General features: G+C 43.1%; 1 protein-coding gene across 7 annotated transcripts in view; it reads left to right on the forward strand.

Moving 5' to 3' along the window:
• Positions 1 to 13,130, forward strand: part of SH3PXD2A (SH3 and PX domains 2A) — a 455,860-nt gene that overhangs the window by 296,018 nt on the left and 146,712 nt on the right. For 6 of the 7 annotated variants that reach the window (XM_068257340.1, XM_068257342.1, XM_068257341.1 and 3 more), the window contains one exon: positions 3,192 to 3,220. In XM_068257340.1, coding sequence (XP_068113441.1) covers positions 3,192 to 3,220 — 29 coding nt within the window. Of the gene's footprint in view, positions 1 to 3,162; positions 3,221 to 13,130 lie in introns of those variants that run through there. The other variant, XM_068257345.1, reaches the window with a different exon arrangement.

A 13,130-nucleotide genomic window follows, 5' to 3' on the forward strand; every position in this document is an offset into this window, starting at 1 on the left:
GGGTTATATTGATCTTAGCTCTGGTGATAGGTACAGGCAGCCCCAGGGCGTGGAGTGTAAGCGAGCACAGGACTTCACCAGTGCACCCCACAAGGGATGATGGGCCATCATCCCTAACAGGTGGCGGACAACTTTGCTGCCTGGTGCTTGCCAGGTCACGACCCCTTGGAGTACCCCACCAAAGGAGAGAAGAACAGAAGGGGTACCTTGACGGTAGGGAAAGAGTACAAAACAGGACTGACTAATAAAACTAACAGAACTAGACAAACTAACAGGAGGAATGGGATGGGACAGATGGGACAACAAGTGACAGGTCCAACAGGCTAGAGACCAGTTAACAGGCTTGAGACAGTGTGGATGCATGCCGCAGCTGTGTGGCGATGCACCAGCACTTGAATGGTGATAGGTCATGGTTTAAATACCCTGACCCTCGCACCAGTGCTGTGGCCAGAATGAAAGGAAAGAGGGCGCGCGCACATAACAAGACATGACCGTGCTGTCCTCCGGTAACTGAGGAGTCGCCGCTGGACCAGATGGAGTGGTAAGTTGTGTTACACCTAAGTGCAAAAATCTTTTTAAATTAACCTCCCCCTAAGGGGCATGCATTTAAAAATAGAGCTGTCAACTTTCGGCACAGTTTGATGCTGGAAAGACTCCTGTTGAAACTCCCGGGTGGCATTGAAAACTATTCTCCCTTCGAGTAGTAGCAACTCCGGGGGATGCATAATTTGGGCACCGGCTATTGCAAGTGGCTGAATTACCTAGTTGTTTTTGCTAATTTGAGCAGCCCCCGTATGCAAGTAAATGCCTGCTGCACCCCCAAAAGCTTATACAGTTTACGAACCTCCCTTAGGTGGAGGTTTCTTCAAGAAGTTCTTACAAATCAGTGCATAGTTCCCTTCAGAGTGTAACTCCAGTCACAGAAAAGTGTTCGTATGGCTTTCGCTGTGGTTATGCTGAAACATAGCCTGTTATGACCTCTAAGCAATTTCTGTGACAATTATTGTGTGGTCGTAGTTGCTAAACGAGCAGGTCTGCAGAGTGCATTATAGCTTAACATGCTTGCATCTGATTGGCTGTACATAACCCCCCTCATTAGAACTGACTTTATTTGAATATTCCCCAATTCATCCAGCAACACTCACACAAGTGAGTTGAAACAGGAGCTGGGGAGGGAATTATATCACACATTAGAAGTCTGCATGTCAGAAGGGGCTATCTTGTTGTTTCCTAGACAATCTTATAGCAGCTATATTAACAGTTTTTAGAAAAGCTGGGCATAGGTAACATGAGTAGTACAGTATATTTTAAAGATGAAATATGCACTTTACTTCTAAAGCTTCCTTTGAAGAATGTAACCGCAAATATTGAAGTCCTAGGAGCATAGATGGAGGTGCTTTTCCCTATGGTCAGTACACCATTGTCACTTCCTTATAAAAACACTGCTGAAAGCCCTTCACATCCTAGCTCCAATCAAACCCTATTCCCAACAGTGATCCATTACTGCAAACTATCCTTAACCTACTCCACTGGTGCCTCACCTTACTGTGCCCTGACACCTATAACAAACCCCAAGTGCAGTTTAATCCCAAAAATAGAAGAATAGAAGACATACTATTCTAGAAGATGTACTAAGACAGCAAATCAGTAGCAAAACAACACTACTGGCTGTGTCATCTCTGTGTAGTGGCTTTGGGCCTTGTTCTTCTTTGCACCTGCTTTATTTTGGAAGGCAGAACCTGTATTGAAGGGTAACTGAAATGAGAGGCATGTGGTGGTGGCCATATTTATTTCATTTTAAACAATACCAGCTGCCACTCTAAATGCCGTAGCGACAGCACTGTATTTTTTTTTTTTTTATTGTTTTGTTTTTGTCAACTCCGCTTCATCTAGAATAGGCATCATCAATACCATTTTTTGTCTGATTAGAGTTTACATCATTATTGGAGTACAAATATCTATGTAACTTTATTAAACTTTTATTATGTCAAGTGTGGGCTACCAATACCAAAGGGTTGATAACACAAAACAGTGTAGGGAATCTTCAGGGAGCTCTGTATCCCGATCAACCCTCAATGGGCAGTACTGTGACAGCACTGTTGACTGCAGAGAATAACTCTTTAGTAGGCCACTGCTTCTCCTATCTGGTCATAGCATTATGGTGATGAGAAGAGTAGCAGCTGTGTCAGTCAAAGCCAGTCCTTCTTATAGATAAGTCAATTGACCAGGATGGAAGGGCGTAGAAACCACTATTGAAAAGCAGTTTGCTGCCCCTTTCTTTCAATCTTCCAATAGTTAAAAAAAAAAAAAAAAATCTGCGTAGGCTCTCAGAATATGCTGGTTGGGGATTGGTGTCACTCTGAATGGTAAGGAGGGCGTGATATGTTCTCCCTGCTAGTACTTTTTGAGTTGGCGTCACAAAAATCAGTAATTATATACCGTAATTTAGTTTAATAATAAACGTACAGTAGATCTAACCCTTCACTGCCCTTTCTAACTGTAAAAGAAAAACAAAATGTGTGGAAACTGGTCTTACAGGAACTCCAGTTCCCAGCATTCTTTGTTTTTAAGCTGGTGGGTCATGTGGCTTGAAGCTGCTTAACATTGAGTGCTTAGGGATGCTAGTAACTGTTTCACATGATCATGCTTTTTATTTTTTGTGCCTGTCCCTTGCAATGTAGCATCCAGTCGCTAAACATCCCTTCTGTGCCTGTATAATCAGCTATACTTGCAGAACACTGGTGTATTAAATGCCTGTTTGTGCACACTGCAGCACTGCACGTGAATCCCTCATTCCTTTTAGCATTGCAGAATGAAATGTTGCTTAATGCTGGTGCCTCCTGCACAGGGAGTACTGACAGATGCTGAACAGGTTCATCCTTTGAAGCCTCTTGTAAAAGCAGGGAAAGCTCCCCCTTATAGTAAGGGATGGTTGATTCGTCATCCCATCACATGGTCTTCTGGCTTCCAGTGTCTTGTGCAGCAGCAGCAGCTGTTGGTGGGGTCGGGATGCTGCTGTGGTCCTGTCAATCCATCCTCTGTCACTGCTCTTCCTGCCTGAGCCATCAGTGCAGACAGTGCTAGCAGAAGACGAGGAGTTTATCATTACATGGGTGGGGCGCCTGTATTTACCAGCCCCCCAGTACTGCCTCACTACTAATAATGTCTATCTGCTGCTGTTTCTTTTTCAGGGACTATGGCTCATCAAAGCGTAAATCAGGTAAGAGAATTCATCCCATTCTCTCTCTTATCCTCCTGTTGCATGAGACTGTACATTTCTTCCTCTGTGGAAATATATGCTATTTAATCAGCTGTGTAGATTTCTCAATGCATTCTTATTACTTAGAGCTTTTTTTCCTCTATACATACTGTTGTGTCAGTACCACTGATGCTTCTGCAATGATGAACTTCTGTATACTCAATGCAAGCATTTTGCTGATAGATGTTCCCCTTCCTCTGATTTATTATTTCTCTGGGCCCACTTAGTCACCAATGTCTTGTCTGCCACAATGATTTGGTTTTATGTTTATTATCAGTATTTTGGTTGAGTTTGAATCCAGATCTGCTAAACCCACTTTTACAAGGAAGTTTTTAAAATGCACGAGCCCATGGAATGAATGTGTTATAGAATGTATCTGTCATGCAAGGCTTAGCGTGAGCTCACTGGTGAGATGCAGCCAGTGAGCAATACATGATTTTGTTACTCTGAGAAACTTGTGCAACAGCAAGAGATCTATACAGTCCTTCTCTGGTAAAAGACTTATTGATCTCAAGGCTACTTAGTGTATTAGGTCTTTAGGGGTTTGAAGGGGCACTGACGACATCCTGAGCCCTGTCTCTGCTGACTATTGGACATTATCTCACATGGAGCTATTTGTAAGGGAAAATGTGTTTGATTAGTGCTGACATTTTGATCAACAAGATTCTCTCTTAAAGGGACACTTAAGTCAAACAAAAAAAATGAGTTTTACTCACCTAGGGCTTCCAAAAGCCCCCTGCAGCTGTCCGGTGCCCTCGCTGTCTCCCTCCGATCCTCCTGGCCCCGCCGGCAGCCACTTCCTGTTTCGGTGACAGGAGCTGACAGGCTGGGGACGCGAGTGATTCTTCGCGTTCCCAGACACATTAGCACCCTCTATGCTGCTATATGGTATATGATATATGCTATAGCAGCATAGATGGTGCTATTGTGGCCTGGAACGCGAAGAATCACTCGCGTCCCCAGCCTGTCAGCTCCTGTCACCGAAACAGGAAGTGGCTGCCGGCGGGGCCAGGAGGATCGGAGGGAGACGGCGAGGGCACCGGACAGCTGCAGGGGGCTATTGGAAGCCCCAGGTGAGTAAAACTCATTTTTTCTTTTTTGACTTAAGTGTCCCTTTAAGTCAAAATTGATAAAAAGCTAGACTTTTCCAGCTTGTTTCTTCTGCTTGCACAGACTCTTGAAGTACCCATGTTGTTGGGACGTTTTGCTTATTACCACCACCTTCAGCATTTTGGACGTCCAGACCAAATTAGGTTATGACCAATAATCAACCGAAAAAAAGTTAGGCCTTCAAAAATATTTAAATGTAATATAAATGGAAAATTATCTAGTTTATTGAATCGCAAATAAAACTCTCAAGTTTTATTCAAGCATATTTGATAGGCCAATGCCAAGGCAGCAGTATGCAGCTGAATCAGGTGTTACAGTATGAAATACACATAATAAAATGCTTGGAGATGGGTAGGTTGTGCTCAATTTCATGGATCCAGGACACATTTCATGGTAAAAATAAAAATACTTATTTAGAAGCCTAGAGGCGGCCACACACCATTCAGTTTTTAAAATGTCTTTTTAATTCAAGAACTACAGTAAATTTTTGATTATTGTAATATTTCACATATCTAATCCACACATATGTTCAGTTTTTGCCCAATTATGCTTAAAAATGATTGTAAACTCTGAAAAAAATTGCTGTGGTCTATAAATCAAAAAATGTCAATCTACCCTACATCATTCAGTTTCAATAAACATTGACCAGAAAAATCCACCACTCCCAATCTTTTTATTGAAAAACAAAACAAACAAAAAAACAAAACAGGATATTCTATCAGATTTCCCGTACGAATAATAAAACAAATTAACATTTTTCTATACAAGATAAGACATTCCAGCAGCTTAAAGAGACTGTAACAAAAATGTCATCCTTTTTTCTACTATCCTACAAGTTCCTAAACCTATTCTAATGTGCTCTGGCTTACTGCAGCACTTTCTACTATCACCGTCTCTGTAATAAATTAACTTATCTTTCCCCTGTCAGATACGTCGCCCTGTGTCTGGAAGGCTGCCAACTCTTCAGTGTTGTTAATCTGTTATGCATGCCCCCCCTCCCCTCCATACCCCCTCTATGCCCCCTCTATGCACACTCTCTGCTCTCTTGTCAGTGAGAGAAAAGAGCTGCCTTTTACAAGCTGGATAAATCGTCCTCTGTTAGGCTGTGAAAAGAGCTGACTGGGCTGTCACATACTGAGGAATTACAGTCTGCAGGAAGAAACAATCAGCCTGTCACTCTTCAGTGGATGAGAGCTGCAGGGGGAAGAAGGTAAACACACAAATGATCTCTTGAGATTCAAAAGGAAGGCTGTATACAGCCTACTTGTGTATGGATGTATTTTCTATGTGTGGACATACTGTATATCAACCTACTTCCGGTTTTGGTGGCCATTTTGTTTGTTTATAAACAAACTTTTTAAAACTGTTTTTGACTACTTTTAATGCAGTGGGGAGCGGCGAAATTGTGACAGAGGGGAATAGGAGATGTCCCCTAACGCACTGGTATGTTTACTTTTGTGCGATTTTAACCACTTTACCCCCGCGCGTACGTATTTCTCCGCCCCTTTTTCCATCCTTTAAAAACCAGGGACGGAGAAACACGTACTTTCCGCGTTCCCGACGCTGCCCGCGCTCCCGCTCGTAAACACGCCGCCCGCCGCTAGTAAAACCGCCGCCGCCCGCTCGCCCAGAGATCAATGAACGGGAAAATCCATTCCCGTTCGTTGATCTAAGCCCCGCAATGATCAGCTGCTCTCCTATGGGCAGCGCGATCATTGTGAGAAAAAACTCACGTGTCCATGCTCATTATACTTCCTCCAAGCTTCCGGAAGGAAGCTTGGAGGTCGCATTAAAACAAAAAGTTACTGTGGCCATCTTGTGGCCAAATAGTAAACTACACCCTACACATTTTTCACATACAAATAAATGACTTTTACACATAAAATTAACTCATTACCTCCCACACTCCCCATTTTTTTTTTTTTTGTAATTAAAAAAAAAATAAAAAATTTACAATTAAAAAAAAAACATAAATAGTTACCTTAGGGACTGAACTTTTTAAATATTTATGTCAAGAGGGTATAACACTGTTACTTTATAAACTATGGGCTTGTAATTAGGGATGGACGCAAAACTGAAAAAAATGCACCTTTATTTCCAAATAAAATATTGGCGCCAAACATTGTGATAGGGACATAATTTAAATGGTTTTATAACCGGGACAAAAGGGCAAATACGTTTCATGGGTTTTAATTACAGTAGCATGCATTATTTAAAAACTATAATGGCCGAAAACTGAAAAATAATTATTTTTTCCCCACATTTTTCCTATTTTCCCATTAAAACACATTTAGAAAAAAATAATTCTTGGCATAATGTCCCACCTAAAGAAAGCCTAATTGGTGGCGAAAAAAACAAGATATAGTTCATTTCATTGCGATAAGTAATAATAAAGTTATAGACGAATGAATGGAAGGAGCGCTGAAAGGTGAAAATTGCTCTGGTGCTCAGGGGGTAAAACCCCTCAGTGGTGAAGTGGTTAACAATACAGATTCTCTTTAAATACATACCAAACAAACAGTGGTTGTCATTTGACCACAACAGTAATATCTGCCAGTAGGGGGCTGGATATCTAACATCTGAGAGTTCTATGCACAGAGGGAGATGCTGCTTGCTTGGCAGTTGGTAAAAGCCGTTATTTCCCACAATGCTACTAGGTTCACAGAAAACTGTCAGGACCATGGTCATGACATCACGCTGTGGGAGGGGTTTCACCGCAATATCAGCCACACAAACCTCCCTGATGAACTAATCGAGAAAAGGAAAAGATTTCGTGTAGGAAAAGGGGTATCAGCTACTGATTGTTAAAGTTCCTTTTTAATCCAACTGAAATAATAATGCTGATTTCATCTACTGTCTGTTTGCAACCTTGTGACAGTAATGCTGGGGATACACGGGTCGACCCAGCGGCTCGATTAGCCGCCGGATCGACTCCCGCCGTGTCCCCGCTCGTCCCCGCAGGCAGCCGGATCGATTCCCACTCGTCCCCGCGAGCGCTCCTTATCTTCCGCTCGATTCCCCGCTATTGTCCGCCCGCGGGGATCGAGCGGGGTATCGATCTGGCGGGTCATCGGACCTCTTGGAAATTATCAATCGAGCCATCAGCGGCTCGAGGAGCAAACGAGCCGTGTATGCCCAGCATTATGCTCGTTCAATTTGGCCAAACTGCATTTACTTCCTACAGAGAAGGGAGGAGAAGCAGGGGGCACCCTGTAGTGCCAGAGAGCAAGCAATGAAATGAAAAATGCCAAATCTTTATGGGCACAGAAGACAGGAGATGCCAGTTCAGATTTCAGGCTGGTGTGTGGCAAAAATCACGATTCAGTGTTAGGCATAGAGGAAAGCTTGAAATATTCATGTGTATGGCACAGCCTAGTATACCATTTGCTCTGAATCCTCACCCACTACAATATCTCATGTGTAGAGAAGCTTTCTAATCCTGGGATGTACCTGTTGTCACGCTGCATCAGGGAGCCCAGCAGTGATGACTCATTCCGAAGATGGTGTTACAGACTTGTACTGCTTCCTAGTGATGCATCAGCTAAACATTGCTCTGGAATGTCAGACCTCACTGATATGTTGTTGATTTTTTCTATACATATTTAGTGGTGTATATTTTGTACTTGGACTTGAAAGTCATTTCTGTCTTAGTAGCTGGACAGACATTCTTTCTCGATGTACATGGTCAGGTATCAATCTTGGAGTGTGTGACACATAACATGACAATATGTTTCATACAGTTTTTTCAGTGATTCACACACTGGCCTTAGGATAATAACCTATTGTGCACCAGATTGTAGGTGCAGTGTTTAGATAAGGGGTGTCCAATTCAAATACAAAGTGGGCTGAAATTGAACATTGGGACCGAGTCGCAGGCCAACATTAATGTATAGTGGCCAGTTTGCTCTCTTATACAGTTCCCTGGTGTCTATTGGCCTCTATCCTATACCGTTCTCTGGTTTCTAGTGGCCTCCATACCCTATACAGTTCCCTGGGGTCTAGTGGCCTCTCTCCCTCTCCTATACAGTTTTCTGGTGTCTAGTGGCCTCCCTACCCTATACAGTTCCCTGGTGTCTAGTTGCCTCTTTCCTTCTCCTATACAGTTCTCTGGTGTCTAGTGGCCTCCCTCCCCATACAGTTCCCTGGTGTCTAGTGGCCCTCCTCCCTCCTGTATACAGTTCTCTGTCTATTGTCTAATGCCCTTTCCCTCCCCTATATAATTCCCTGGTGTCCAATGATCCTCCCTCTACCATATAATTTCCTTGGTGTTTAGTGGCTCTCCATCCCCTATACAGCTCCCTGGTGTCTAGTTGCCCCCTACCCTATACAGTTGACTGGTGTCTAGTGACCTCCCGTTCACTCCCCTATGCAGTTCCCATGTGTCTAGTGCTTCCACCCCCCCCCCCCCCCATATGGCTTTATGGTGATCTAGGGCTTCACCTCCAGTGTAGCTTTCCTGGTAGTCTAGAGTGGGCCAAACATAATTCACAATGGGAAAACCACGTAGGGGCCAAATGTGGTGGCTCTGATGGCCAGATTTGGCATGCAGGACAGAGTTTGACATATATAGTTATATGAACAAGGAGCACTGTGTGAGTATCTGATCATTGATGGTGAAAGATCTGCTCCTTGTGTCTTTGGCCAGCTCAGCTGTATAGACAGACTTCATGCTTAGCCTGCACAGTGTCTATGATATGGTTGTATTTCACCCAGGACTGAACTTGTACACTATAAATAGCTGTTCCTTTTGTTGGTTTTAGACCTGCTGTGCATCTAGGAAACAGACTAGTGGAATATAATTACTCATATTTTCTGAGGAAGTCACCCAATAACCTATAATAGTATTAAAAGTCCATCAGGCCAGTCTGTGAGCCTGTGTCTGCTGCTAATCCCTAATGCAGAAAGATCACATTCATTAGAGGTTATTGGGAAATCTTTTATGTCTGACTATGTTAAAAGTCCTGTCTATTAACTAGCTCTACATGCATACGTATACATCTGTTGAGTCAGATAAATAAATGAGGTGGAATGTAATTGCGTTTCACATGTCTTCACACACAGCAGAACATACGCACATAGTGTATTCTAATTGATGGTCTACACTGGCCTAGGTATGATTGTCAGTGGTATATTGAGCCTCTATAATCCAGGTTCTGCTGGGATGAAGATGGCTGTAGAATATACAGAGTATGGCATTGTTAAATCCCCAGTTCACATTCCTGGGTTTTTCATTGATAGTAAATGAGAGGACTATGCCTTTACTTATACAATTTCACATTTGACACAGCTGTTTCATTGAAATTTCCTTTGGAAAAGTCAGTCCCATGATCCAGAGATCTGGTACCAAGTTTGTCACTGCCTGGAGTGGATGTTGCTCCCCCAACACAGAGCCATCATCCAGCCTCACCATCCTTTCTCTCTGCTTCCTCCTCTGGAGAAAGATACAATCAATAAGCGGGTAATACTCCGATTTGATGCGCATTATATTGCAGTTTATATGCAACTTAAAACTGGGCCAATCAAATGGTGTTATTACCATTTCGAATAAGCCCAATTCCAAGCTGCATAGAAATAGATGGAAAAAATTGCAATTTATAGCCCATCATTACTGTGGAGCACTGGGTGGAGGTGAGCAGCTTCAGCTCTCTGTTCAGAGGACAGACTATCTGGTGCCCCCTTTAAAGTGAATCTCCGGACTAAAAATCTACTCAGCAGAACTGAAAACTTTTGGTGTTTCTTTAACAGTTTCACAGCATCAGAACTTTGTTTTTCTTACCAAAGCATCATTTTTAGCTGCATTTTTAGCTAATCTCTGCCCCATCAAAGAAAACTGCCTGGGCTTTTTTTCCCTGATGCTGTGCAAAGCATGATGGGATTTCCTATGTTGTTGTTCACGTTTCCTAGCAACTGGGAGGGGTGATCAGCACACAGGACAGTTGGAATTGTGTCTCATGCTCTCTGTCACCTCCTTTCAACCAAAAAGATGGCTGCCCTCATGAAATAAATCATTTGCCTGTTCTTTTAAAACAGGGTGGGTAAGAGATTATATTACCTATCTATTTTCATTAACATAACTAATGTAACTTAATGACAGTATGCTTGTTTAGGTTGAAGTTCCTCTTTAAACTCTTCCCTGACTGTGTAATGTCAGTAGTGATAATGATATGGGGAGGAATTGGGATGGCTCACAAACACAGGACATTGGCACAGAAAGACAGTTTTAGAAACCCAACCAGCCAGTAGGGATGAGCTTCCCCATCCGAACGCTGTTCTGAATGACTCGGAACAGAATGCAAATTTCAATCGCAGCGGACTATTGGCAGGGGGTAAACTCACCCTTGACAGCACTTTTGTGCTCTGCCCTTCATGTTGTGTTCCAGATCGCAATGCTTCCTCCTTCACAGCTGGAAGGAGGAAGTAGCTGGCAGGCTGGAACACCATGGAAGGCAGTGCACGGAAGTTACATCAAGAGTGAGTTAACCATATTACCCTCCCCACCCCCTTTGAGATCCGTTGTGATTGAAATTCATGTTCTTTTCCAAGTCATTGGCAACAGCATTCGGATGCAGATTTCTTATCCCTACCAGCCAGGTAATGACAAATAATAATGCTAAAAATGGTTTATGTGCAGTGCAAGGTGTGATATTTTCAATACAACAACACACGCTAAAAACAGAAAGAAAGAGAGAAAAACGTGGAAAGTAAAGCTAACTCCTCTTTATTGAAAATGGTCTGCTCTACATTCCCTTGAGTGAGGGACACAATTATTATCTTGATTGGGGCTGTGACATTGGACTTTAGCACTGCAAGACATTTTTATGTCTGCAAGCCAGAGTAGTGTCCCCAGAGTGGGACATTTCTGCACAAACGGCATATTGTCCATTTACTATTGTGGTACAGCAATGAGCAGAACCCTATGCAATACAAAAGAGCTCATTGAGCAGAGCTGCCGTGCAATCTGCAGCCTGTGTGGCGATGTTACCCAGTGAAGAGCTGTGCTGTCTGCTTGGCGTGTCACATGGGAGACCAGCAGCACTAAAGACAAATAGGAAGCCGGATGCCAGGGCCGGAGGAGATGTCTTCACTTCGTGTTTGGCCAGACTGGCTTACTGAAATTTGCATGGCCCAGTAAACATGAGAAATCCACAAAGTGCCATTCTGCACACAGATGAATGTACTTGTTGTCATCCAGTCTGCCAAGTGCGCTGCCAGACTGGCACAGCCCTCCCAGTTTCACATGCCATGAATAGCAATCAAATATTTAATTTCAATATTTGCCTAGATCACTTATTATGCTATTTCAACAGCAATAATCACATGCTAAGTCTGCTTAAGGAGAATAACTTTGCTTTTTAAGCTGACAGTGATGAAAGATCAGATCATTCACTAAAAGCCTCAGTGGCCACCTTCCCTTCCATGTAGACTACCAGTTGTAGTGTAATTTTCTTTTTTAAAGTTCCATAATACCTTTATTTGTGATGTGAGCAGTGGAGATCATATGACCACCACTACTCCTTACTGCGTATCATTTACATGAAATTTGAATGCAAGTCAAAATTGTCTTGAAGTGAATCTGAGGAATGCAGAACATATTATAATTTAGTATTTATAATGCACCAACATATTCTGCACCACTATACACAGTAGATAGTCTTGTCACTGAGGGGCTCACAATCTAATCCCTACCATATTATAATCCCTACCATAGTCACATGTTCATCATAGTTTAGGCCTAATTTTTAGGGGGAGAACAATTAACCTATCTGTATGTTTTGGGGATGCGGGAGGAAACTGTCCGGAGGAAACCCACACTGGTATGGGGACATCATATAGATAGTGCCCTGGATGGGATTCGAACCAGGGACCAGATGGTTCCAATTACACAGATTTCTGTCAGGCAGGAATAGGAAGTACCTCTGTTCACCTCTCTTATTTGTACCTATGTCTGTCCAAATTCCTGTAAGAAATCTGTCACTGAATTTGACTAATCTACCTCAGTGAGTTGTGAGCACTGTGGTGTCACAGAGACAGTGTCTAGAATCAGTTGATGCACAAGTACTAACTAGTGCTGGATATAAATGTAGCATTGGTAGGATTAGGAACAATGATACGGCTAGGTAGTTAGAGCCTTGAAAAGGCCTGGCCACTGGTCGGATGAAAGGGAGTTTGCTTGATTAGGAACAATGATGCGGCTAGGTAAATCCTTGAAGAGGCCTGACCACTGGTTAGATGGTAGGGAGCTTACTCGAATAGGAACAATGATATGGCTAGGTAGATAGAGCCTTGAAGAGGCCTGGCCACTGCTCAGATGGTAGGGAACTTGCTCGAATAGGAACAATGATATGGCTAGGTAGGTAAATCCTTGAAGAGGCCTGACCACTGGTCAGATGGTAGGGAGCTTGCTCGAATGGGAACAATGATATGGCTAGGTAGGTAGAGCCTTAAATAGGCCTGGCCACTGGTCAGATGGTAGGCAGCTTGCTCGAATAGGAACAATGATACGGCTAGGTAGGTAGAGCCTTGAAGAGGCCTGGCCACTGGTCAGATGGTAGGCAGCTTGCTCGAATAGGAACAATGATACGGCTAGATAGGTAGAGCCTTAAATAGGCCTGGTCACTGGTCAGATGGTAGGCAGCTTGCTCGAATAGGAACAATGATATGGCTAGGTAGGTAGAGCCTTAAATAGGCCTGGCCACTGGTCAGATGGTAGGCAGCTTGCTTGAATAGGAACAATGAAATGGCTAGGTAGGTAGAGCCTTGA

Source organism: Hyperolius riggenbachi, chromosome 10 (assembly GCF_040937935.1).
Source record: "Hyperolius riggenbachi isolate aHypRig1 chromosome 10, aHypRig1.pri, whole genome shotgun sequence".
NCBI classification, from domain to species: Eukaryota; Metazoa; Chordata; class Amphibia; order Anura; family Hyperoliidae; genus Hyperolius; species Hyperolius riggenbachi.